This window comes from Oncorhynchus masou, chromosome 32, assembly GCF_036934945.1.
Source record: "Oncorhynchus masou masou isolate Uvic2021 chromosome 32, UVic_Omas_1.1, whole genome shotgun sequence".
In the NCBI taxonomy this organism is placed as follows: Eukaryota; Metazoa; Chordata; class Actinopteri; order Salmoniformes; family Salmonidae; genus Oncorhynchus; species Oncorhynchus masou.
In genome coordinates this window covers 10791077-10813503 of record NC_088243.1, presented here as the reverse complement: position 1 = coordinate 10813503, position 22427 = coordinate 10791077, and the positions used below count along the sequence as shown (strand labels likewise).

Here is a 22427-nt window from a genome sequence, read left to right as displayed (position 1 = left end):
GGTAGGTCTACACTGCCCTGCTCACCATGACCGTACCATCAGACTGGAAGGTAGGTCTACACTGCCCTGCTTACATCAGACTGTAAGGTACAGTATATTAGTAAACCAGGGGTGGGCAAACTGGTTTCAGGATTTTGAAATTCAATGGAGGGCCGCACAGATTTGATTTTTGCGGGCCCACAGTTTCCTTCTTAATTTTACTCAAACCGCAGGCTGCATTGAATGGGCTCTAGTTTGCTCAACCCTGAAGTAAACACTCTCCGTAGCTCAGCTCTCACTGCACACAATCTACCCTGATGTTTTAACACAATTCCACGCTTCACGTCAGTTTTAACATTTTGAAATGTTCCTCCAAGCCCAATGTGTCATTATCCTCTAGAGTCTAAATAAACAAAGCAATGAAAAGCAATTGATTCAACTTTGACAAGAAGTAATCTGTCTGTCTTTTGTTGTTGCCTTGGTAGCACTGCTCGTACGAGTCGTGCATGACTCTGGGTTCTTGGATCCAGGACCTGGAACAGAGAGTGTGGTTCTTCAGAGCCTGGGCAGACAACATCAAGATCAACCTTATAGAAAAGTAGAAAACATTAACTAAGTTGACATACATATACTTAAAGCTTGTATTGTTTAAACTTTAATCAATATAAACCTTCATGATTATGTCATGGGCATCTTCATTTTCTTTTGAATACAGTATTTTATATTCATGGTGAATGGAAAAAATCTAAGTTACTTATGTTCCTATCCCCTAATATTCCTTGTATATACCCTCTATGTATTCAGGATACCTATTATTAGTGGAGGAGTATACTCTCTGAACCGTCCACCTAAGACTGACCTGCAGCAGAGCCTCAAGAACAGGAAGCCTCGCTCATACTGGCTCTCTGGGTTCTTCTTTCCACAAGGTACTGCACATAACAGCCAGAATGAAAATACCTAAAATAGCAGCCATAAGAGAGACACTGCTTGAAGTTCAAAACTTCATTGTCAATCTTTAGTGAAAGGGAAATTTGTATCGCCCTTACAAATTTGAGTTTCGAAATTCAAATAATATACCAATTTCTGTAATATTCTGAAAGAGGCGTTTTGATTTATATAGTTCATGAATCTTCCCTGTAGGTTTTCTGACAGCTGTTCTCCAGAACAGTGCTCGACAGAAGAACGTGCCTGTAGACTCTCTGTCTTTCACCTATCATGTTCAACCCGTGGATGAGAGCTCCAGCAACTGGAGCAAAGTGGCAGACAAAACTAAACTCCTTTTTGAGGTAACTACACTCGCTAAAAGTTTCCCTGGGTATATAACTCAGTAATACCAATCTAGAAACAGTTGGAAACAATTAAAGGGACAGCGCACCCAAAAGACAATATTAATCAGATGGTCTGCTGCTATTTCCAGGGTCAGGAACCATCTGACATTGTAATCTGGGTGAACTATCCCTCTAACATTATGCGTTAGATCCACGGTGTGAATTGTTACACCACCTTTGTCCCAGGGCCCAGCTCCACCAGATGAGGGCGTGTTGGTGTATGGGCTGTACCTTGACGGAGCCAGCTGGGACCCTGTCTCCCACACCCTGCAGGAGCTTCAGCACAACATCAAACACTGCCCTGTGCCTGAGATACACTTCCTACCCTGCCAGGTAGAGGGCTCACCTTCTCATTTAACCATCCAATCCACTGAATATCACTTCAGCGTCTTACCTACCGTTCTTCAGACAGTGGATGTAGCATTGTTCACATGTTTGTCCTGGACTGTCTTCCTGTTTTTATTGTGAGAGCTCATATCACATCCCTGTTGCCTTTGGTTGGCCAGGTCTCAGAGGATGCTGTGGCCGTGCCTACTACAGAGTCTCCTGGGGACCTCCAGTTCTATGACTGTCCCCTGTACCGTACCTTCAAGCGGGCAGGCTTCCTCTCCTCCTCAGGCATCTCTACCAACTTCATCACAGCCGTGTCTCTACCCACCTTGGAGTGTCCTACACACTGGGTCTTCAGGGGCACTGCCCTCCTCTGCCAACCTAATGAATGAACAAACTCAATACCAACTGTTTACACTAAAGCTATGAGTGAACTCATTACCAAATAAAGACTGTTTCAAAGTAAGGACTGTGAAACCTGAAATACTTTTAAAAATGTTTATTTTCTCATTTTCGAAACACTGAATGGCTCAAGTATCGTTTGAACATATTTTGTTGCCATACCTACTTAGACACACTAGACCAACATGACAAATTCGCCCACTGGAAGACATTATTGAAAGAACAAGTACTCAGTTCCACAAATAACAGAAAGCTATTTTCTCATTGACTGGGCGCACAGCGATAACCAGCAGTACTCAAGTAGTTCTCTGTGTTTCCTCAGGAGTTATGCCCCTTGATATGTCTTCGTTTGTCACACTCTGACCATGATTTGCGTTGTTTGTTTCTATGTTTTGTTTGGTCAGGGTGTGATATGAGTGGGCATTCTATGTTGTATGTCTAGTTTGTCTATTTCTATGTGTTTTGGCCTGATATGGTTCTCAATCAGTGGCAGGTGTTTGTCATTGTCTCTGATTGGGAACCATATTTAGGTAGCCTGTTTTGTATTGTGGTTGGTGGGTAAATGTTTGTGATGCTTGCATGTTAGCACTCAGTTTCGATAGCGTTTATTTGTTATTTTGTTTAGTGTACTTCGTGTTTTTTCGTCATTCATTAAAAGTATGTATTCACGCTGCGCTTTGGTCTCCTCAATATGACGATCGTGACATCGTTTTATACCTTGCAGCAAAACAAATGGTCCATTCCAATCTGATCGTCTCCGGAAGTATACATTAACATAGTCTTGGGTTTATCGTTGATTTCAGTAATACTGTAGGTTTCTTTGGTCTTGTTCAGGCGTCATGCACGCTAGACATGTACAGTATCAGTGCATTTTTAATCCACAGTCACTTGGATTACAGAGAAATATGTTTTATATTCATACACCGGATAGGTGCAGTGAATTGTGTTGTTTTACAGGGTCAGCCATAGTAGTACGATAGGTGCAGTGAAATGTGTTGATAGGTGTTGTTTTACAGGGTCAGTCATAGTAGTATGATAGGTGTTGTTTTACAGAGTCAGCCATAGTAGTACGATAGGTGCAGTGAAATGTGTTGATAGGTGTTGTTTTACAGGGTCAGTCATAGTAGTATGATATGTGTTGTTTTACATAGTCAGCCATAGTAGTATGATAGGTGTTGTTTTACAGAGTCAGCCATAGTAGTACGATAGGTGCAGTGAAATGTGTTGATAGGTGTTGTTTTACAGGGTCAGTCATAGTAGTATGATATGTGTTGTTTTACATAGTCAGACGTAGTAGTATGATAGGTGTTGTTTTACAGGGTCAGTCATAGTAGTATGATAGGTGTTGTTGTACAGGGTCAGTCATAGTAGTATGATAGGTGTTGTTTTACAGGGTCAGTCATAGTAGTATGATAGGTGTTGTTGTACAGGGTCAGTCATAGTAGTATGATAGGTGTTGTTTTACAGGGTCAGTCATAGTAGTATGATAGGTGCAGTGAAATGTGTTGTTTTACAGGGTCAGCTATAGTAGTATGATAGGTGCAGTGAAATGTGTTGTTTTACAGGGTCAGCCATAGTAGTATGATAGGTGGTGTTTTACAGGGTCAGCTATAGTAGTATGATAGGTGCAGTGAAATGTGTTGTTTTACAGGGTCAGCCATAGTAGTATGATAGGTGGTGTTTTACAGGGTCAGCCATAGTAGTACGATAGGTGGTGTTTTACAGGGTCAGCAATAGCAGAGCACAATACTTCCCAACAACACTTCTCCTCTCAGAGCATCATCTCCTCAGAACAGAACCTCTGTGAAAAACACTCTGACATGATACAGTGTGTGGCCCATTTCACTGCCCAGAGGACCGTGATATAACGTGGTTGTGGAAGAGTCTGTCCGTCACAGAGCTGTCTCATGTTCCACAACAGGTGTGTGGGAGGTTAGAAGAAAGCTTTGCCTCTCCTCTTCTAACAAGCCCTCCTCTGTGTAGACGGCCTGACCATTTCTCTCGTGTTGAGCAGGTGGACATTCCTGGATGGTTGGATACACAAAAAAAACAAGATAATAGACAATGTTTTGTAACCTTGATACGATAGCAAATAGCTTTGTTAAAAGGACCCTCACACACAGTGTTGCTAGTCATAATATAAGAGTTCAATCATTGAAGAAGGTGGGTTTTCCCACAATGCACTTTCAAAAGTGTGATTTATTAGCTGCTTTACACACTTCCTGAAAGTGCATTGTGAAAATCCTACTATCGGCAATGAATGATTGAATTCCATCCTGAGAATGTGGACAGGGCCCCATTCAGTGGTGTGTTATAGGAATGCATCAGCTCAGGAAGAAAACATTGTGGAACGTTGCCGACAGAAATGTCCTGCATGGAACTGATTCCTTGTTCTACATAACATTTATTTCCGAACGTTGTGCCCTGCTGAATGCAGCCCTGGAGACTACCTGACCGTGTCCAATAATAAATGCCTATTTTTGTTGCAAAACGTTTTGCTATGGTTTGCACTAACGAATACAATCCTGAACTGAGAGTGTGCTCTGTTGTCTTACCCCATGCCCCTGTGGGGTGACGCAACACAGCTTCTGTTTGAGTTTATCTGGTACGAAGAACAGCATGTTGCCCAACAGGGGATACAGAGTGCCTGGGGTCACCTCCTCCGCTTTCATTGGTCCTTAAATGAAAGATAAAAGCCAACCAATTAGATTAACTTCACTTCTTCCTGTAGGATAATCTGTGTAAATTTGAGCAATCTGAATGCATGTTTTGCTCTGGACTGCTAAATAACAAATGTTAATGAATCTGTACCTGTGAGAAAGCTAACAACCAACCCTGTGATCACCACAGTGAAGGAGTTGAGAGCACTGTACCACATGAAGGACAAGGAGTAGAACCTCTGCAGACCCATTGGTCGGCTAAAGAAAAATTGAAAGGCAGTTATTATAAAAATCACTAATTGTATTCACAAATTTGCATCTATGAGTAAACTAAGTTAAATACTTTCCGATTGGTCTCCGGGGAGTATGGGAATTAAATTACGAACAGACCACAAAAATACAAATTTCCGTTACGATGGATTAATAGTTACGGTATTGATTCGGTTGATCTTTGTTTCATACCTGTGTGTAGCGGTGGGCATTGCAGTACTGATGAGTGCTGTCCCCATGGCTGTGGTGATGTTCCCTGAGAGTTGTACAGCAGTACAGTTGAACTGAGACACAGCAGCAAGACCCCCAGAGGTACTGGTTACGATGCTCCCGATGCCCACCCAGAAGGCCATCGCCAGGCCTGACCCCAACCCTACCAGGGCACCCTGGAGAAACAGTACATCAAATGTATTTATTAAGCCTTTTTGACACCAGCAGTGTTCACTAAGTGGTTTTACAGTAACCCGGCCTAGCAAAACAAAAGCAGAGGAAAAGTAATGCTTTCTACTGGATCCTGTGTGGTTCAGTTGGTAAGAGCGTGACAGTAGGTTTGATTCCCGCAGGGATCACATTAACACATCAGTACTTACGGTAGAGTTAGCCCAAGGAAAGAACAGCCCGAGAGAGAAGACACCCAGAAGAGGACCACCAACCATTCCAAATATTTTGAAAGCAGTCTTGAATTGAAATAGACACAAACATGTCAGAATATTTGAATTTGAACCTATTTGAAAATGAAATCCGCAAAGGGATGAGGCAGATGCATCTGTGTGCTTACCTGCAAAACGGAATCACTCATCAAGTGGGTGAGATAGGCCATGGCCAGACACAGCAGTCCATATGAACATGCTGGATCAGAAACGGAACATGTTACTCTTTAGAATGCGATGAGTGCTGTATCGTGTTAGGAAGCATGCTCTCACAGGTAAAGTGAGAAAGGCATTATGTAAAACGTACAAATAAGTTAAAAGATGCACTCAACAGTAAGCAGGGCCCGTTCAGAAACAACCTTTAGCCCCTAACACCTAGGGCCTAACCCCGAGACTGAATCTGATCTACTCAACCTCTGGCCCCTACTATGGACCTAGAGGGTAGGGTCTATGGACCTAGAGGGTATGAGCTAGAGGCTAGGACCTAGAGGGTAGGCGCTATGGACCTAGAGGGTAGGGGCTATGGACCTAGAGGGTAGGGGCTATGGACCTAGAGGGTATGAGCTAGAGGCTAGGACCTAGAGGGTAGGCGCTATGGACCTAGAGGGTAGGGGCTAGAGGCTAGGACCTAGAGGGTAGGGGCTATGGACCTAGAGGGTAGGGGCTATGGACCTAGAGGGTAGGGGCTATGGACCTAGAGGGTATGAGCTAGAGGCTAGGACCTAGAGGGTAGGCGCTATGGACCTAGAGGGTAGGGGCAATGGACCTAGAGGGTAGGGGCTAGAGGCTAGGACCTAGAGGGTAGGGGCTATGGACCTAGAGGGTAGGTGCTATGGACCTAGAGGGTAGGGGCTATGGACCTAGAGGGTTGGGGCTAGAGGCTAGGACCTAGAGGGTAGGTGCTATGGACCTAGAGGGTAGGGGCTATGGACCTAGAGGGTAGGGGCTATGGACCTAGAGGGTAGGGGCTATGGACCTAGAGGGTAGGAGCTATGGACCTAGAGGGTATGAGCTAGAGGCTAGGACCTAGAGGATATGGGCTATGGACCTAGAGGGTAGGGGCTATGGACCTAGAGAGTAGGGGCTATGGACCTAGAGGGTAGGGACTATGGACCTAGAGGGTAGGGGCTAGAGGCTAGGACCTAGAGGGTAGGTGCTATGGACCTAGAGGGTAGAGGCTAGGACCTAGAGGGTAGGGGCTATGGACCTAGAGGGTAGGGGCTAGAGGCTAGGACCTAGAGGGTAGGTGCTATGGACCTAGAGGGGTAGGGGCTATGGACCTAGAGTGTAGGGGCTATGGACCTAGAGGGTAGGGGCTATGGACCTAGAGGGTAGGGGCTAGAGGCTAGGACCTAGAGGGTAGGTGCTATGGACCTAGAGGGGTAGGGGCTATGGACCTAGAGGGTAGGGGCTATGGACCTAGAGGGTTGGGGCTAGAGGCTAGGACCTAGAGGGTAGGTGCTATGGACCTAGAGGGTAGGGGCTATGGACCTAGAGGGTAGGGGCTATGGACCTAGAGGGTAGGGGCTATGGACCTAGAGGGTAGGAGCTATGGACCTAGAGGGTATGAGCTAGAGGCTAGGACCTAGAGGATATGGGCTATGGACCTAGAGGGTAGGGGCTATGGACCTAGAGAGTAGGGGCTATGAACCAAGAGGGTAGGGACTATGGACCTAGAGGGTAGAGGCTAGGACCTAGAGGGTAGGGGCTATGGACCTAGAGGGTAGGGGCTATGGACCTAGAGGGTAGGGGCTATGGACCTAGAGGGTAGGGGCTATGGACCTAGAGGGTAGGTGCTATGGACCTAGAGGGGTAGGGGCTATGGACCTAGAGGGTAGGGGCTATGGACCTAGAGGGTAGGGGCTATGGACCTAGAGGGTAGGGGCTAGAGGCTAGGACCTAGAGGGTAGGTGCTATGGACCTAGAGGGGTAGGGGCTATGGACCTAGAGGGTAGGTGCTATGGACCTAGAGGGGTAGGGGCTATGGACCTAGAGGGTAGGGGCTATGGACCTAGAGGGTAGGGGCTAGAGGCTAGGACCTAGAGGGTAGGTGCTATGGACCTAGAGGGTAGGTGCTATGGACCTAGAGGGGTAGGGGCTATGGACCTAGAGGGTAGGGGCTATGGACCTAGAGGGTAGGGGCTATGGACCTAGAGGGTAGGGGCTATGGACCTAGAGGGTAGGGGCTAGAGGCTAGGACCTAGAGGGTAGGTGCTATGGACCTAGAGGGTAGGGGCTATAGACCTAGAGGGTAGAGGCTATGGACCTAGAGGGTAGGAGCTATGGACCTAGAGGGTATGAGCTAGAGGCTAGGACCTAGAGGGTAGGGGCTATGGACCTAGAGGGTAGGGGCTATGGACCTAGAGGGTAGGGGCTAGAGGGTAGGGGCTAGGATGTAGAGGATAGAGGGGAGGACCTAGAGGGTAAGGGCTATGAACCTAGAGGGTAGGGGCTATGGACCTAGAGGGTAGGGGCTAGGATGTAGAGGATAGAGGGTAGGACCTAGAAGGTAAGGGCTATGAACCTTGAGGGTAGGGGATAGAGGGTAGGGGCTATGGACCTAGAGGGTAGGGGCTAGGATGTAGAGGATAGAGGGTAGGACCTAGAAGGTAAAGGCTATGAACCTAGAGGGTAGGGGCTATGGACCTAGAGGGTAGGGGCTATGGACCTAGAGGGTAGGGGCTAGGATGTAGAGGATAGAGGGTAGGACCTAGAAGGTAAGGGCTATGAACCTTGAGGGTAGAGGATAGAGGGTAGGGGCTATGGACCTAGAGGGTAGGGGCTATGGACCTAGAGGGTAGGGGCTAGGATGTAGAGGATAGAGGGTAGGACCTAGAAGGTAAGGGCTATGAACCTTGAGGGTAGGGGATAGAGGGTAGGGGTTATGGACCTAGAGGGTAGAGGCTATGGACCTAGAGGGTAGAGGCTATGGACCTAGAGGGTAGGGGCTAGGATGTAGAGGATAGGGGCTATGGACCTAGAGGGTAAGGGCTATGAACCTTGAGGGTAGGGGATAGAGGGTAGGGGCTATGGACCTAGAGGGTAGAGGCTATGGACCTAGAGGGTAGGGGCTATGGACCTAGAGGGTAGGGGATAGAGGGTAGGGGCTATGGACCTAGAGTGTAGGGGCTATGGACCTAGAGTGTAGGGGCTATGGACCTAGAGGGTAGGGGCTATGGACAGGGCCCAGGATATCTCAACATACCCAGTCCCTTGGAGAGCAGGGTGGCCCTGGCCTCTGTCATGGAGGGGCAGTGTGGTTTGATCAGATCCTCCATGGTCACTGTGGCCAGAGAGTTAAAGGCTGATGAGATGGTGCTGTGGAGACAAGACATGAAAGTCAGTCACAACACCAAACCACCCCTCTGTCACTGTGCTTCTGCTTGTTCTGGAGGTCTAGGCTGGGTTTACTGTAAAGCCTTTTGTAATCTGTTGGAAAAAGGGTGTTAGAAATATTGATATACCTGAGAGCTGCACTAAACAGGCAGGAGATAAACAGTCCAGACAGGCCAGGTAGACCCTGCAGCATGTCCATCACAAAGTACAACACCATCTGTGAAGAGAGCACATACTGGTTGGTGGTACTGTCGGTTAGAGTATGGCAATAGCAACACCAGGGTTGTTGGTTCAATTCCCACTGGGGATCATATACATAATACAAAGGTATGCACTCACTGGACTGCAGGTCATTTTGGATAAAAGCATCTGCTGCTGACTGCTAAGTGGAATATTACTTCATCCACCAACTATAATACTGTAATGATGCACTCCAGATTACCATAATAAATAACACACACAAACACCAACTGTAATACTGTAATACTATAATACTGTAATGATGCACTCCAGATTACCATAATAAATAACACACACAAACACCAACTGTAATACTGTAACACTATAATACTGTAATACTATAATACTATAATACTATAATGCTGTAATACTATAATACTGCAATTGTCACGACTTCTGCCGAAGTCGTTGCCTCTCCTTGTTCGGGCGGTGCTCGGCGTTCGACGTCACCGGTCTTCTAGCCATCATTGATCCTTTTTTCATTTTCCATTGGTTTTGTCTTGTCTTCCCACACACCTGTTTTCAATCCCATTCATTACCTGTTGTGTATTTTACCCTCTGTTTCCCCTCATGTCTTTGTCAGAGATTGTTTTATTGTCAGTATAGTGTGATTGTTGTATAGGTGCGCGTTGGGTCCTTGTACCCATGTTTGTTCGTTTATGTACATTTAGTGTTATGGAGCATACTCCGTGAACTTTATTAAAAGACTCCATTTTACACTCCATTTGACTCTCCTGCGCCTGACTTCCCTGCCACCTATTACACCTATGCATGACAGTAATACTATAATACTGTAATACTATAATAATGTAATACTATAATACTGTAATACTGTAATACTATAATAGTGTAATGATGCACTCCAGATTCCCATAATAAATAATACACACACACCTCATTTTTTGATAAGACACCTAGATTGTGGAAATGGTCCTCCCCACAGTAGCGCGCAAACATGACAAGCCCCATGACACAGCTCAGAGCTAGAGCTAACTGTAGAGAGGGAAACACCATGTAGCAAGACCTGCAGAAAACATAGAGGGGTCACAATCCACCAGAGCAGGAAAACAACACTTATTCTAACATAACTTGCATGCTTAAAATAAAGTGCTAATAACATGGTTATAGTATAATAAGTTACAGAACACAATACATGCACCTTATCTGTCAATCTCTAACTGATGTATCTCTGTGGTCTTACATGACGGCGTCCCTCTCGGTCTTGGCGCTGAGGTATCTCTGGACCTGGGCCTGGTTGACCCCATACAGAGACAACATCAGGAAGACTCCCCCCACCCCCAGGGTCCAGAACGTGTACTCCACCGTAGGGTCAGGGTTCAGGCTGGAGAGCAGACATGTAAAGAGGGGGAACATCTAATTGGAATATTTGATCTGGAACAATGGAATTGGAACATGGTGTTTAATATGTCCTCAAAACCCAACTTTAAACTAGGTTGCCAGTCATCGCTTGAATACGTGAATATAGTGACCAGTCCCACTCACTCTATGCCGGAGATGCGGTTCCCCTCTGAGACCTTCCTCCAGACCTCTGCCACCCCCCCAGTCTGCTGGACCCCCACCACGATGACCGCTAGTTGGCCAGCAAACATCACTATGGTCTGGAAGACATCTGTCCAGATCACTGCCTTCAGGCCTCCCTGTCAGGACCAGGCACAACACAGAGACCCAATCACAGAGCCTATTATCATATGTGACCGACTGTCTCGATTTGGTCTTATGTTGCAAAATTTTTTTTTTACATTGGATAAAAGTTGAGAGTCTGAAATAGAAAATGGTATTTCATACACTACAGTTAGGGAACAATGGGAAAGTAATTCTGCTTTGAAAGTTGATAAACTTGTAACCTCACTTTTGAGAAAATGGCCCTTGAATGTTTTGGTAAACCTACTGGATACCTCTTCGTTGTCTACACCCATTCAGCATCGTTCACACCCTCTAAGCCCCGCCCATCTCTTTAAGGATTCAGATGTGAGGCTATGTACTAAATAACCAAAGATTTCAAGATTAATGGCTGGTTTATACTACGAGTGTGTTCGTAAATTTAATCTGGAGTGCCAGAGTGCGCTCTGGGCGTTGGTAAACTCAGAGAGTTGTCAGTATATAAGAAATCCCGCTATGCCCTCAGACGAACCATCAAACAAGCAAAGCTTCAATACAGGACTAAGATTGAATCCTACTACACTGGCTCTGACGTTCGTCGGATGTGGCAGGGCTGAAAAATATTAAGAACTACAAAGGGAAACCCAGCTGCCCAGTGAAGCGAGTGTACCAGACAAGCGAAATGTCTTTTATGCTCACTTCGAGGAAAGCAACACTGAAGCATACATGAGAGCACCAGTTGTTCCAGACAACTGTGTGATCACGCTCTCCACAGCCGATGTGAGCAAGACCTTTAAACAGGTCAACATTCACAAAGCCGTGGGATTACCAGGAAGTGTACTCAAAGCATGCGCGGACCAACTGGTAAGTGTCTTCGCTGAAATGTTCAACTTCTCCCTGTCTGAGTCTGGAATACCAACATGTTTCAAACAGACCACCATAGTCCCTGTGCCCAAGAAAGTGAAGGTAACTTCCCTAAATGATTACCGCCCAGTAGCACTCACGTCAGAAGCCATGAAGTGCTTTGAAAGGCTGGTCATGGCTCACACATGCCGGAAACCCTAGGACCCACTCAAATTCACATACCGCCCCATCAGAGCCACAGATGGCGCAATCTCTATTGCACTCAACACTGCCCTTTCCCACCTGGACGAAAGGAACACCTATGTGAGAATGCTGTTCATTGACTACAGCTCAGCATTCAACACCATAGTGCCCACAAAGCTCATCACTAAGCTAAGGACCCTGGGACTAAACACCTCCCTCTGAAATTGGATCCTGGACTTCCTGACGGGCCGCTACACTGATCTTCAACACTGGGGTCCCTCAGGGGTGCGTGCTTAGTCCACTCCTGTACTCCCTGTTCACCCGCGACTGCGTGCCCAAGCACGACTCCAACACCCTCATTAAGTTTGCTGATGACACAACATTGGTAGGCCTGATCATCAACAACGATGAGACAGCCAATTGGGAGGAGGTCAGAGACCTGGCAGTGTGGTGCAAGTAGGGTTGAAAAGGGTCGGAAACTTTCTGGGAAATTTTCCAATGGAAGTTAAGCCCAGGAATTTTGTGAATTTTGTTTAAGTTAATCAAAAACGTTAGCTTATAACAGTGAACCTTTTTTTGTGGGATACACACAAGGCAATTCTAGGTCTTGTGGCATATTTTGGTTAAACTATCCCCAATTAAATGGAATTGCAACCCTCTGCATGCACAGTGCATTCTTCCATCACATGCACAGTGCATTCTTCCATCACATGTATAGTTGATTCAAGATCTTGCATACTAATGAGATGCTATTGAGCCCACACTACTACACTGCCTGAGCCAAGGACGACATGCTTTCTGGTAAGTTTTGATTACAATACTGGGTGGGGAGAATATATCGTATATGACAAACATAGTTTTTTGTTAACTAGTAAATAATAGCCAATTGCAAAGTATGTTTAAATAATTCCTAACTTGTTAACAATTTCTGCTAGTTATTTTTTGCTACCATGTGAGTTTTAGCTTGCTTGAGCCTGCTAACTGAGGAGTGTTAATTCACCTGTTTCCATACATGTTTCATTTTAAAACATTTATCTTACAAAGGAGTTGTTTAATCGAACTGCTTAACTATTTATTAGTACATGGAATTGTACTATTTATTTTATTACTTTTCTAATCTTTACAGGAAAATGCCACGGGTACCATCTGATGTGTGGGGACATTTCACTGCAGCCAATATAGAAGGAAAAGCTGTGTATATTAGCAAACACTGTGCCAAATCATGTGAAGAATGCAACAAAGATGCAGAATCATCTGGCAAGTTCATAAAGTTCCCTCAGCGCTCACAACAAGCAACCTCTGACAAAAGTCTCTCTACTTCTATTCGAAGTGAAAATGATGAATCAGAAACCGTATCGATAGCAACAGCTCATGGTCCTCTTGGAATCATTAGGTTTTTTTTTACTCAATTTGATTTATTTTACTAGGCAAGTCAGTTACGAACAAATTCTTATTTTAAATGACGGCCTTGGAACAGTGGGTTAACTGCCTGTTCAGGGGCAGAACGACAGATTTGTAACTTGTCAGCTCGGGGGTTTGACCCTGCAACCTTCCGGTTATTAGTCCAACGCTCTCACCACTAGGCTACCCTGCCGGAGGAACGTAGTCAGAGAAATGCTGATGAATGTCTTGCTCGAGCTGTGTATGCAACTGGTTCACCTCTGATGCTCACAGGCAATGTGTATTGGAAGAGATTTCTGAATGTTCTTCGCCCAACATACACCCTTTCAACCAGACATGCTTTATCTACTCAATTGCTGGATGCAGAGTTCAACAGGGTTCAAGTGAAGGTCAAGCAAATCATAGAGAAAGCAGACTGTATTGCAAGCATCTCTGATGGGTGGTTGAATGTTTGTGGGCAAAGAATAATTAACTACATCATCTCCACCCCTCAACCAGTATTCTACAAGAGCACAGACACATGGGACAACAGACACAACGGTCTCTACATTGTAGATGAGCTGAAGGTAGTAATCAATAACCTTGGAACACAGAAGGTATTTGCACTGACAATGCTGCGAACATGAAGGCTGCTTGGTCTAAAGTGGAGGAGTCCTACCCTCACATCGCACCCATTGGCTGTGCTGCTCATGCATTGAATCTGCTCCTCAAGGACATCATGGCACTGAAAACAGTGAATACACTCTACAAGAGAGCCAAGGAAATGGTTAGGTATGTGAGGGGTCATCAAGTTATAGCAGCAATCTACCTCACCAAGCAAAGTGAGAAGAATAAGAGCACCACATTGAAGCTGCCCAGCAACACCCATTGGGGTGGTGTTGTCATCATGTTTGACAGTCTCCTGGAGGGGAAGGAGTCTCTCCAAGAAATGGCCATATCACAGTCTACCGCTATGGACAGCCTCATCAAGAGGATCCTCCTGGATGATGTATTTTGGGAGAGAGTGGTAAGCAGCCTGAAACTCCTGAAACCTATAGCATGTACGGATTGAGGGAGACAATGCCATCCTTTCTGATGTTCAGACTCTGCTTGCAGATGTAAGAGAAGAAATCGGTACTGCCCTGCCCACTTCACTGTTGCTCCAAGCAGAGGAAACTGCAGTTCTGAAATGCATCAAAAAGCGTGAAGACTTCTACTTGAAGCCCATACACGCCACAGCGTACATGTTGGACCCCAAGTATGCAGGCAAGAGCATCCTGTCTGGTGCAGAGATCAACAAGGCCTATGGTGTCATCACTATCGTGTCACGCCATCTTGGCCTGGATGAGGGTCTACACAAAGTACACAGTCTGGCAAAGTACACTTCCAAGCAAGGGCTTTGGGATGGAGATGCAGTATGGCAGTCGTGACAACATATCTAATCAGCCACCTGGTGGAAGGGACTTTGTGGAGGCTCTTTCCCCTGTTGCCTCCATCATCCTCCAAATCCCATCCCACATCAGCCGCCTCAGAGTGCAACTGGTCGTTGTTTGGTAACACACACACCAAAGCACGCAACAGGCTTTTTGAGCCTGACAACGAGCCATCCTCAACAAGGTTGGAAAGTGACAGTGAAGATGAGGCCTCAGAGTCTGATATTCAAGAGGTGGACATTGAGGAGGTCCAGGGAGAAGACATGGAAGCCTGAGAGGAAGACAACCAAAGCTTTACTTTACATCATTTACAGATGTATGTTGAAAACGTTTTTGGGAGATGCGATGGATCATTGGGGACCATTCAATATTCCCTTTCTTTTGTTGTTCAGTGTAATCATCCCATCTGAAGAGGCAACTAATTTAATTAAAATTCAATTCATAACTAAATAAAAAAAATTCTATTGAAAATATTTAATCATTTGCAAGTGTGTCTAGTTATGATAAGGTAAAAGTTTTATGTTTCTGTCTCTATATGATATGTTAAATATATCCTATGCAAAAAAACATTACGTTTAAATTATATTTCATTAATTCCCATATATTCCCGTTAATTCTCACGGGAGGTTTCCACCTCTGAATATTGCCCAAAATGTGCAACCCTGGGTGCAAGGACAACAAACATATGATTATTTTCCTTATTTATTTATTTATTTAGTTTTTCATTAACAACAAATCAATACAAAAAGTACCTGGGGAAACACAAGGATATATAAAGAATATACCAAGGACAATTGGGCTAGGGGCGGGGCTGGACTAGGGGCGGGGCTAGAAGGTACAATATCACATTACACAAGGACCTTAAGGGACATATAGACATTTATAATTCTAACAGCTTTTTTGTTAGTAGAGTATTTAATTGTCTTAAAATATAGTTCAATTTATTTTTGTAAGGTAAGAAATGTGGTGTTTTGTTTGTAAATTTACATTTGTGAATATGAAATTTGGCCAAAAGAATGATGAAATGAATATCATAAAATTGTTTCAACTTATTTCTATTGTAGGTAAAGAATCCAAGCAGCACATCTCTCTATAAGAATGTAAAATCTTCATAAATGTGTTCAATTATATATCTACTGATGTCTTGTCACAGATTCCTTACATGAATACAAAGCTTAAAAAAAGATGCAACACTGTTTCTGGTTGGTCATTACAAAAGTTACAATTTGAATTGAAGTTTTTCTTCATATAGTGGTTGGCAGGATCATATTTATGAATAATAAAAAATAAAAATAAAATAAACTTCCTTAATTTTGTTAACAAGTAGGTATGTGTGTGGCAACATCCTAACTTTTTTCTAACAGATATTATCAATACAACCATTCCAATAAGGCATGAAATAAGGTATAGATCCAACATCCTGTTGAAACAAGGCTCGTAAAGCCCTATTGTTGTTGCTAAAAGAAAAACAAATCTTTCCAACTGATGAGTCAACAGGGGTAATCGTCTATGTCCTGGGGGTCTTGACACGTTCCTGAATAATGAAGAAACACTTGAGGGAATGGCATCTAACACAATTGTAAAATCTTTAGTTGTTACAGGGACCTTGTAAAGTGATAAGAATTCCTTATAACCAAGTAAAAGACCCTCTGCACTTGGCTCACCAATAGGATATTATTTTGGAACCAATATTATATTTTTATACAATATGTCCCGATAATTCCATATATAATATCTGTGTGGAGAAATATAATGCTTATAAATTAAGGACCATGACAAGAAAACCTGCCGATGAAAATGCAGAGTATCACTGGAACTTTGTCAATATTATAATTGCGAACCAACATGAAGTTAAGGCCACCAAAAGTAAAGAAAAAAGTTCACTTTCAACTGCCTCTCCTGTGAAGAAGTGATGCGTGACATCAGGAACGTCTAGTTTCCTGAAACAACCCACACGTAGGCTTCAAGCTAATAATGACTGATGTGATATCAAACATTTTAAAGAAAGATTTTACTTTGGAATGACATTTCATAATGTCAACATTACACAAAAAGCTTTTCATGGGCAAATGTTTTGTGTAAGTCTTTTAATTATGTAATATTTTCCTTCTTTTACCATTGTGTAATAACAGCTTCATTACAAACTGAGAAAATGACTGAACAACTTACCAGAGTTGTATACAGTGTACACACCAGTCCAGTGGCCAGCACTGCTCCCCATAAATCAAAGCCAGTAACTACGGGGAAGCATGAAACAAAATTAAGCAACCTTTACTCCAACATGTTGCACAATTCTAAATAACCTACTCACAGCACAAAACACAGTAGAATTTCTGGAGCTGAAATGGTGTCGTCCCAAAACATGATTATTATTTTTTCCCCCAAGAGCGTTAGACCCTGTAGGGACAGTTTCCCACATAGATTAAGCCTAGTAGTCCTGGACTAAATGCTATTTTAATGGAGAACGTCCATTGAGAATTTGTTTTAGTCCTGTACTACTTCATCTTTGTCTGGGAAACCGGCAATAAACCGCCCATAAAGTCTCATCACTGTCTGTAAATCCCGAAAGCATAAAAGTGCCTGAGTTACTGAGCTGTGTACACACAAACAGCTTGAGTTACTGACCGGTGTACACACAAACAGCCTGAGTTACTGACCGGTGTACACACAAACAGCTTGAGTTACTGACCGGTGTACACACAAACAGCCTGAGTTACTGACCGGTGTACACACAAACAGCTTGAGTTACTGACCGGTGTACACACAAACAGCCTGAGTTACTGACCGGTGTACACACAAACAGCCTGAGTTACTGACCGGTGTACACACAAACAGCTTGAGTTACTGACCGGTGTACACACAAACAGCTTGAGTTACTGACCGGTGTACACACAAACAGCTTGAGTTACTGACCGGTGTACACACAAACAGCTTGAGTTACTGACCGGTGTACACACAAACAGCCTGAGTTACTGACCGGTGTACACACAAACAGCTTGAGTTACTGACCGGTGTACACACAAACAGCTTGAGTTACTGACCGGTGTACACACAAACAGCTTGAGTTACTGACCGGTGTACACACAAACAGCCTGAGTTACTGACCGGTGTACACACAAACAGCTTGAGTTACTGACCGGTGTACACACAAACAGCCTGAGTTACTGACCGGTGTACACACAAACAGCCTGAGTTACTGACCGGTGTACACACAAACAGCCTGAGTTACTGACCGGTGTACACACAAACAGCTTGAGTTACTGACCGGTGTACACACAAACAGCCTGAGTTACTGACCGGTGTACACACAAACAGCCTGAGTTACTGACCGGTGTACACACAAACAGCCTGAGTTACTGAGCTGTGTACACACAAACAGCCTGAGTTACTGACCGGTGTACACACAAACAGCTTGAGTTACTGACCGGTGTACACACAAACAGCCTGAGTTACTGACCTGCATTGAGTGCTAGGGCTGGAGTGTACACACAAACAGCCATATATATGACCTGCAAGAGATAGCAGTAGTCATCAGAGGAAAAACTGATATTCAACAATCTTCTCCTTGTCTTGACCTTACCGTCTGAAAGATGAAGGTAACTGTTCCACATATACGCACTGGTTTGCTGAATCGCAGTTCCAGATACTGAAAACAAAAATACCTTCACTAAGTGACTTATTTCCCTGACAGAAACCAAAACTACAGAAACCACTTAGCAGGGTTTAACAGCTAGGCCTATACATTTCAACTGGTATTAGCCTACATATTCTCATTCCAAACATTTCTCTCCATCTAGAGCTAAGCTTGCAGAGAGAATAGCCTAGAATACACACCTGGTAAGCGCTGGTAAGATGCAGCCTGTAGAACACAGGAATGAAAATGTGTGCTGGAATGAATAGCCCCAGGATGTAAGCACAGCCTATGAACCAGTACTGAGTGCCATGGGTATAGATCTCCGCTGGCACGCCCACTATTGCCACCGCTGATTGAAATGTAGCGATTAGTGACAGAGACACAGGGAGGCAGCTCATGCTCCGGTCCGCCAGCAGGAACTCCTGAGTGGTGCGCTGCCGACCCCCTGACAGGGCATAGTACAGCCCTATGCCCATGGACGACACCAACAAAAGGGCAAATATGACATAGTCGATAGTGGCAAAGTGCATTTGTGCCAAAGCATCCATCTTGGTGCCAGAAACCAGGATACGGCTACTATTGCTGAATGGGATGGAGGTCGAGGGGCTCATCCGTAAGGGTATCCACACCCATCCGTAAGGAGATCCCAAGAGCCTTGAACAGACTTCAGACACACTAGAATTAAATATGGGGGGGGGGGGGGGGTGAGTTGTTGATTAACTCGTAATGAATTATTATTACTATTACTATTATTATTATTGGTAGCTACCTACAGTTGAAGTCAGAAGTTTACATACACCTTAGTCAAACACATTTAAACTCAGTTTTTCACAATTCCTGACATTTAATCCTAGTAAAAATTCCCTGTCTTGGGTCAGTTAGGATCACCACTTTATTTTAAGAATGTGAAATGTCAGAATGATTTATTTCAGTTTTTATTTCGTACATCACATTCCCAGTGGGTCAGAAGTTTACATAAACTCAATTAGTATTTGGTAGCATTACCTTTAAATTGTTTCACTTGGGTCACAGGTTTCAGGTAGCCTTCCACAAGCTTCCCACAATAAGTTGGGTGAATGTGATGGTCACTCCAATACCTTGACTTTGTTGTCCTTAAGCCATTTTGCCACAACTTTGGTAGTATGCTTGGGGTCATTGTCCATTTGGAGGACCTATTTGCAACCAAGCTTTAACTTCCTGACTGATGTCTTGAGATGTTGCTTCAATATATCCACATCATTTTCCTACCTCATGATGCCATCTATTTTGTGAAGTGCACCAGTCTCTCCTGCAGCAAAGCACCCCCACAACATGATGCTGACACCCCCGTGCTATACGGTTGGGATGGTGTTCTTCGACTTGCAAGCCTCCCCATTTTTCCTCCAACCATAACAATGGTCATTATGGCCAAACAGATATATTTTTGTTTCATCAGACCAGAGGACATTTCTCCAAAAAGTACGATCTTGGTTCCTACGTGCAGTTGCAAACCGTAGTCTGGCTTTTTTTAATGGCGGTTTTGGAGCAGTGGCTTCTTCCTTGCTGAGCGGCATTTCAGGTTATGTCGATATAATACTCGTTTTACTGTGGTTATAGATACTTTTGTACCTGTTTAGTCCAGCATCTTCACAGGGTCCTTTGCTGTTGTTCTGTTCATCTCTAGGAGACAGAACACGTCTCCTGCCTGAGCGGTATGACAGCTACGTGGTCCCATGGTGTTTATACTTGCGTATACTTGCGTTTCCAAGCTGTTTAAAGGCACAGTCAACTTAGTGTATGTAAACGTCTGACCCACTGGAATTGTGATACAGTTAATTAAACGTTAAATAATCTGTCTGTGAACAATTGTTGGAAAAATTACTTGTGTCATGCACAAAGTAGATGTCCTAACTGATTTGCCAAAACTATAGTTTGTTAACAAGAAAGTTGTGGAGTGGTTGAAAAATGAGTTTTAATGACTCCAACCTAAGTGTATGTAAACTTCTGACTTCAACTGTACCTAGATACCCAAACCATGTTCTGTTTTCTTGAGGGAGTCTGATAAACTAGGTCATTGGTTGCCACAATAGATCTCGATGACATACAGCACACAGTCAATGCAAGCTTCCACATACCTCTCCTTCAGGTCCAGACATCCTCTGGAAAAGTTACTCAACTTGACAAGCAGGCAAAGTTGCTCCCACAAGAGTTCAGAAGTGATTTTCCATTACTGCCATTGCATCGCCCTTGTCATCTTCATATCTCGGTGCCTGTGAGTGAAATTCTGAGACAAAGCGCATGTCGTGACTCCCACTGAAAATACATTTGACCTTCCAAGGTTAAAACAAGGGGGCGACAGAGAAAACATTATCAATGACCTTTGACAATGTTGTCAAAAATAACAATAATGAATCAAAATATAGACAACACATTCTTCTCAGTCGACCTTTCCTGCAGTCAAATGACCTCGTGGCCTCATTGGTAGAATATTATACATATGTTTCATAATTAATCAACATTATTTTTTTTTATTGCAGAAAATCAGGTGTTTCTATGTCAAACGGTTTTGTTACAATTCAGTCTTCTGTGATATATATAAATGTAATATTGTAATGCAAACTCAAAATGTAATACATTTCAACTCTATATCTGACATGGTACAGATGTCCTCTTTTTTTAAGTTCATAACTATGTGTGCGAGTTGTATTTTTTTGTTTGAGACTACCAAGAAACACTGTGCGGCCCCGATTTAGCCCACTGCAGTAACAGGATAACAGATCAGGTCTGATAACATGCTGAGCACAGCACAACATCTGTGAACTTTACCCTGCATACCAGTTTGGTGAAATCCAAACATATATAGCCTCACGCTTACAGTAGGACAACATGCACAACTGTCACTATTGTTACCTAGAAATATGAAATAGTCACAGTAATGACAAATTCCATTCCTTTTACTGTCTTTTTAATAAAAACAAATGGTAATTAAAGTTGGTTTTAGCTCAAATTAGACATAGACCCACTGACTGTACACCCTTACCTGGATAAGGTGTGGAGCAGAGTAGTTCCACTTCCAATTCAACACTTATTATCTGTGTCTTCACTTGGATACGGTGTGGTTCAGAGGAGTCCAACTTCCAATCCAACACTTTTATGTGTCTGTGTCTTGCATCATCCATGGTGACAATGTTTGCTTAATTTAGTTATGCGCTCAAAACGTGGTTTGCTTAAGACCAGGCATCATCTCTGAATCTGACGGTAATTGCCACATAGGTGATCAGCGGAAATCAAAAGCCTGTCTCAAGCTTCTGATACTCAAGCTATGTTTGTAAAGCTATAGCTAATAAAGATGATTATCTGCAAAAACTACACATGAGGATGACTTCTTTTTCTTCTTCGGTACCATGACGTTCGCACATTTCGTTTGTGCATGCCGCCACCTACTGTACGGCAGTGTGTGTTTCAATCACGTTACATTTGTGATACAATTTTTATTTTTTTTAAGGGGGAAAAATAAGAAAATTGCATCACAAACCAACACTACATCTATATGCCACCATTTAAAAAATAATACCGAATCTCAAAACATCTCATAAATCTTCTGCAGCAAAATCTCATACACTGCTGCCACATACATTCATGAAAAAACTCACTACCACTTTCACTACATTGACCCAATCTGTTCCTGCACCATGCCAGCGGCCTGGGAGGAGGGGGAACCACCCCTCAACACACCCTGTACCTCTTCTGACATCCGATCTCGTATACCCAATTACTTCTCTGCAGCTGCCACCACAATATCTATTTTCTGTGATTTACTACATTCCATTTCTGCGGTACAGTTGATAACAGGTGGCAGGGTAGCCTAGTGGTTAGAGTGTTGGACTAGTAACCGGAAGGATGCAAGTTCAAACCCCTGAGCTGACAAGGTACAAATCTGTCGTTCTGCCCCTGAACAGGTAGTTAACCCACTGTTCCTAGGCCATCATTGAAAATATGATATGTTATTGTACTTATTAGTGTACTGTACATAGGCTGTGACTGGACTCACACTCCAGTACAGTAGGTGGCGGTGTTCAGTTTAAAGGTTGGATGGATCCCCCAATCCCGAAGAAGAAGGATTCTTATTATTATTATTT

The 22427-nt window shown here is 43.8% G+C and overlaps 2 protein-coding genes across 10 annotated transcripts in view; one reads left to right on the top strand and one right to left on the bottom strand.

Annotated features, from left to right (window-relative positions):
• The window catches only part of LOC135526893 (dynein axonemal heavy chain 6-like), a 57244-nt gene extending 54532 nt beyond the window's left edge, over window positions 1-2712 (top strand). The window contains exons 71-75 of the mRNA XM_064955561.1: window positions 465-577; window positions 784-905; window positions 1120-1265; window positions 1494-1640; window positions 1814-2712. Coding sequence (XP_064811633.1) covers window positions 465-577; window positions 784-905; window positions 1120-1265; window positions 1494-1640; window positions 1814-2029 — 744 coding nt within the window. The 3' untranslated portion in view covers window positions 2030-2712. The remainder of the gene's footprint in view (window positions 1-464; window positions 578-783; window positions 906-1119; window positions 1266-1493; window positions 1641-1813) is intronic.
• Window positions 2122-21692, bottom strand: slc5a6b (solute carrier family 5 member 6). 9 transcript variants are annotated; one of them, XM_064953236.1, is made up of 17 exons: window positions 21329-21692; window positions 20424-20618; window positions 18510-18984; window positions 18256-18321; window positions 18133-18184; window positions 16845-16912; window positions 10699-10853; window positions 10397-10537; window positions 10090-10219; window positions 9084-9172; window positions 8825-8937; window positions 5748-5818; window positions 5560-5646; window positions 5162-5355; window positions 4851-4957; window positions 4595-4716; window positions 2122-4063 (listed from the first exon to the last, which is right to left on the bottom strand). In XM_064953236.1, the coding sequence occupies exons 3-17, from the start codon at window positions 18918-18920 to the stop codon at window positions 3932-3934; spliced, it is 1938 nt and encodes a 645-aa protein (XP_064809308.1). In that variant the 5' UTR covers window positions 18921-18984; window positions 20424-20618; window positions 21329-21692; the 3' UTR covers window positions 2122-3931. The 9 variants fall into 9 exon arrangements, with proteins under 9 accessions (XP_064809308.1, XP_064809307.1, XP_064809305.1 ...); XM_064953235.1 differs by having other exon boundaries at window positions 20424-20601; XM_064953233.1 differs by having other exon boundaries at window positions 20424-20572.
• Between the last annotated feature and the right edge of the window lie 735 nt (window positions 21693-22427).